This window comes from Sinocyclocheilus grahami, unplaced genomic scaffold (genome assembly GCF_001515645.1).
Source record: "Sinocyclocheilus grahami isolate Dianchi unplaced genomic scaffold, SAMN03320097.WGS_v1.1 scaffold47.1, whole genome shotgun sequence".
NCBI lineage: Eukaryota > Metazoa > Chordata > Actinopteri > Cypriniformes > Cyprinidae > Sinocyclocheilus > Sinocyclocheilus grahami.
In genome coordinates this window covers 1,598,186-1,603,364 of record NW_015505226.1, presented here as the reverse complement: position 1 = coordinate 1,603,364, position 5,179 = coordinate 1,598,186, and the positions used below count along the sequence as shown (strand labels likewise).

General features: G+C 39.4%; 1 protein-coding gene across 2 annotated transcripts in view; it reads right to left on the bottom strand.

The window, feature by feature from the left end:
• The window catches only part of LOC107582707 (protein OS-9-like), a 15,981-nt gene extending 13,027 nt beyond the window's left edge, over positions 1-2,954 (bottom strand). Inside the window, exons 1-4 of one of the 2 annotated variants that reach the window (XM_016268648.1) lie at positions 2,766-2,954; positions 2,208-2,384; positions 1,138-1,201; positions 823-899 (exon numbers count right to left, since the gene is read on the bottom strand). In XM_016268648.1, coding sequence (XP_016124134.1) covers positions 823-899; positions 1,138-1,201; positions 2,208-2,384; positions 2,766-2,915 — 468 coding nt within the window. In that variant the 5' untranslated portion in view covers positions 2,916-2,954. The remainder of the gene's footprint in view (positions 1-822; positions 900-1,137; positions 1,202-2,207; positions 2,385-2,765) is intronic. The other variant, XM_016268647.1, reaches the window with a different exon arrangement.
• Between the last annotated feature and the right edge of the window lie 2,225 nt (positions 2,955-5,179).

The window sequence follows — 5,179 nt, the reverse complement described above, 5'->3', positions numbered from 1 at the left end:
ATCTTTTCTAACAATATAAATATTTGCTATTACTCCTTAACAATTTAACACATCCTTGCTGAAATAAAGTTTTAATTTCTTTCAAAAAAAAGAAATAATAAAAATTTACTGAACCCAAACTTTTGAACTGTCGTGTATATTGTTAGAAAAGATATCTATTTTAAATAAATGCTCTTCTTTTTAACTTTTTATTCATCAAAGAATCCTGAAAAAAGTATCACAGGTTCCAAAAAATATTAAGCAGCACAATAGTTTCCAGCACTGATAATAAATCAGCATATTAGAATGATTTCTGAAGGATCATGTGACACTGAAGACTGGAGTAATGATGCTGAAAATTCAGCTTTGCATCAGAGGAATAATTTAGATTTGAATGTATATTAAAATAGAAAAACGTTATATTACATCATAATAATATTTCACAATATTACACTTTTTCCTATATTTTTGATCAAATAAATGCAGCCTCGATGAGCATAAGAAACTCCTGCAAAAAACATAAAAAATCGTTCTGATCCCAAACTTTTGACCGGTAGTGTGTGTGTATATATATATATATATATATATATATATTAGACAAGTACAGAAATATAAAGAAGATAACTACAAAGATGGCATGCAAATAGTATACTTCTGGAGATGTGGGTTAATATGTTCATAATATTGCCCCCTGTATTACTAATATTGACAATCAGCAATAAATGGAAAATAGTTGGTAATATCAGAATTCTCTAACTATTAAATGATTAATTAAATAAATAAATACAATTTAAATACATATATACATACATAAAAATTAAGCACATTAACTTTTGTCCTTACCTTGGCAGTTTCATTGGTCCAGTCAAACTCTGAATCATAATATCCCAAAAAGAGCACATCTCCCTTGATCTCAGAATCTTTAATTACAGACATGGAATATATATATTTTTAAAAAGCCTTGAATAGTGCAAATACACATTATAGACTATACATTATCCTGCAAAACTAAAACTCCAAAATGCAATTTTTTCCCTATTAAAATATCATGGCTATACCAGGCTGTACACCAATATATTACAACTCAATTAGACATGGGAAAACATAGTTTAGACATCATTTTTACTAATGACACATGACATTAATGATTTAACACACCTTCTAAGTGGTATTGCCTGATGTGCTGGCCATAGCAGAACTCATAAGTCCACCAGTCTTTGGTCTAAAAACAGAACAAAATAAACATGTTGTATGTCAAATTGCAATGATTTTATAATCCACACAATCATGGCAACTCCAAAGGTAATTTTGCCAGTGCAAGTGGTTGTGTATATTCAGTATTTGTGTATATTCCAGTGTGTGTAAGTCCAGTTCCAGTCCAGTGTCTTGGTGTAACTTTTGATAACCAGCTGACCTTCAAAGACCACATTGCAAAGACCGCTCGATCTTGCAGGTTTGCATTGCACAACATCAGAAAGATCAGGCCCTTTCTAACGGAGCATGCTGCACAACTTCTTGTCCAGGCCCTTGTCATCTCTAGGCTGGACTACTGCAATGCTCTTCTGGCTGGACTCCCATCAAGCACAATCAAACCTCTACAAATGATTCAGAATGCAGCGGCACGACTGGTCTTCAACGAGCCCAAAAGAGCCCATGTTACACCTCTCTTCATCTCCTTGCACTGGCTACCGGTTGCGGCCCGAATCAAGTTCAAGACATTGATGCTTCCATATAGAACAGCCACAGGCTCAGCACCCGCCTACTTCCACTCACTACTACGAATTTACATCCCCTTCAGAAGTCTGAGATCCGCTAGTGAGCGACGCCTCGTGGTACCATCACAGAGAGGCTCAAAATCACTTTCCAGAACATTCTCGTTCACCACTCCTGGCTGGTGGAACGATCTTCCCACCCCTATCCGGAATGCTGAATCCCTGACAATTTTCAAGCGACAGCTTGAAACGAAGCTACTTGACTTCATCATAAAAAAATAAATAAAAAAAATCTCTCTCTTTATTTATTCCTTCTCTTTCTAGCTTGTACTTATTTGAACAATGTCTAAGAACTTGGTATTACAACCACTTCTTGTGTCTGTTTGCCTCTTTAAGAAGAATCGCTTTATGTATCCCCCAATTGTAAGTCGCTTTGGATAAAAGCGTCTGCTAAATGACTAAATGTAAATGTAAATGTGTAAGTCACTGTGACATAGAACTAGAGGTGATGACAACCTTAACCAGGCATGGTGCGGTTTGCATGGGCTTGAGGAGATCAGGGACTCCTGGGCCACTGTAGCCTTGAACCTCAGCTTCTGACACCGGGTCCTGATGGAAACGCACTGCCTGAGCTGGCAAACGACACTCATACAGCTGCTTGTATTTGTTAGAGACCAACATCACATCTTCCATCTAAAACAGGAACAGAAAGAAGGTGACAGAAACAGAGAAAATGAATTAGAAAAAGAGAACCAGGGAAAGGTGGCCATACAGTTTACACCACTATGCTGATTTTTTACCGAACTTCATATCGTTATAACTGTGTCAAATCTATAGCATATAGTACCTGTGGAGGCACAGTCTAACATTTTGTTTGACACATAAGTTAGCTACTTCCCCACTCGTTACTTCACAAGCTATTCTGCAGTGGACAAATAGACACTTAGTATGAAACGATGTCACCTAGGCAAGCTGTTTTAATGTCTGATAAGTCAAGCTGTACATCAAGCTAACAGCTGTCTGTAGCAAATAAACATGCCTAGCTAACTGCATCCCTGGCCAAAACAACCTTACCTGTCCCATAATAACAGGATCCGGCAGAATCTGTATCCCATATTTCATTTCATTTAATTCTTCTAAATTCAAATAAGCAAGGACGGACAGGAGACATGTTAAGAAAAAAACATATAATCCTCTTAATCCCTTAATCAAGGAGGAAGCCATAGTTCTCTCATATCGCAAACTAGCGTTGTCAAATGATTTACTATTTGGTGCATGTCAATGTGTGCCAAAGAACGTGGATTGGACAACGTTGTTCAACGCCGACACGTGATTGGATATCATCAACGTCAGTCAAGTTTAGAACGTGTATTGATTGGTTCACGTGCGGTAATAGCCACCCATCATCCACGAAAATGACTTCTATTGGACCCGCCGAGTATTTGCAAAGTAATGTAATGCCTCGGACTCATGGGGTCGCTGTGGATCATTTGAAAACGCCTACGTTGTGTTCGCAACATTTTTAGGTTAAAGGAATCAAAAGAATCTATGAGACAAATAAACTGCCAATATATAAAGAAAAGCAGGGTCGCACTTTATTTTAAGGTCCAATTCTCGCTATTAACAAACCATTAATTCAAATAAACCTCAATAAACTCCTAATTTGCTACATTGTCATTGTGATAAGTTATATTGAGAAAATAATGAATGTAAGTCTCAGCTAAAGTAAACAAACCAGATAGCAAGATGACATTCATGCAATGTTGAGATTTCACCAAAAGCATCATTTTGGTTGTGATTTCAATTCTTCAGTGTTTTCAAAAATTCTGTTTGCAAAGTACACTCTCAGGAAAAAAAAGGTTGGATCAACATGAAGGCTGGAGATGCCAAATCATGCCCTTTGCTTGCGAGAGAATGTTTTTCCTCAGTGGTATCGGCCAACGGGCTGCCGATAGCAGCTGAATCAACTCGGGGAACCACATCTGATTCCTCCAGGGTGGGGCCACCAAGAGGACTGAGCATCTGAGGAATGATGACCTGAGGAAGGGCATCTCGCTGTTTCAAAAAATAAATTGGGCAGTGAAAGTTATCTTTTGTGACAAAGAGGTCCACCTCTGCCCTGCCGAAGTCAGACCAGATCATTTGAACTGTTTGGGGATGTAATCTCCATTCTCCTGGAGCCACACTGTCCCTGGACAGCATGTCTGCCCCTTGGTTCAGTCTGTCTGGCATATGAACTGCTCTCAGTGAGAGGAGTTTGCCTTGTGCCCATAAAAAGAGGCATTGAGCCAACCTGTAAAGGGAGCGTGACCTGAGACCGCCTTGGTGATTGATAAAGGCTACCACCGTCATGTTGTCCAAACAAACCAGGACATGGTGCCCCCTTAAGGCTGGCAGGAAGGTTTCAGGGCTAGAAAAACTGCCATCATCTTGAGGCAGTGATGCATAAGTGTTGCTCCAGGTTTGACCAGGAGCCTAACGCCGGTCTGCCCTCGTACAGAGCTTCCCAACCCGAGTTGGAGGCATCCTTTGTGACCACCTTCCTTCTGGAGGTCAGTCCCAATGGGATGCCAGATTGAAACAGGCGAGGAGAAGTTTTCCAAGGGGCCACAGCTCTGATGCAGCGGTGGGTTACCCTGAGCTGAAAACATCCTAGGCACCAAGCCTGAGACGGGACATGCACTTTGAGCTATACATGGGCAAGCATTATACAAATAAACGTGAATTGAATTGAATTGAATCGAATCTAGCTGATGTTTCCTCATTAGATGGAAAACAGCTGCATCCTATGCAGATATCTTGTTGGCTGAGTCATTTGACATACACGAATTCTCTGGCACAATTTTAAACATGGTGCATCTACTTTTATTTTCTCTGTTCCTTTGTTTTTCTGGCTCGTTTTTTTATTTGTATTGTTACTGACTTTAATTAAATATGTTCATTTTAGTTATAGAGTGTTTGAATAAATCATACATTTTACTATGAGGAATGCAAGAAGTATTTTCATGCAGACAGAAGTTTCAAAATCATTACCTGAATAGCTAGAACACTTCGATTTCATCTGAAACAAACATGTGCCTATTTCGGATGAAAACATAGGCCTAGCTCTTCTCATTGAAGATGTCACATGTCACACGACAAGATTTAGGCTATTAATATTTTATTAATCTTATTATTTTTACATTTCTCTTGCCTCTCTAAAAGATGATGTCTGTCCATAAAAGGGTGTAATGTCTATTATCAATGTTCATAATCATATAAATTATGTTGCTTTTTACTACGGGGCTGCTGAATGTTTGAATCTGATTGGTTGACGAACGTTCTAAGGTGGACACTCTTCCTCTTGTGGTGATGAGCGGCAGGCGTGAGCGCGTGTCGTGAAGCTGCATCTCTCTCCTCCTCTCTCCTCTCATATGAGCGCCTTTCAGCGCGCCGCAGCCCTACATCGCTATTCACAGAAGGGGTACCGGCTCCTCTCCGCTCTCCTC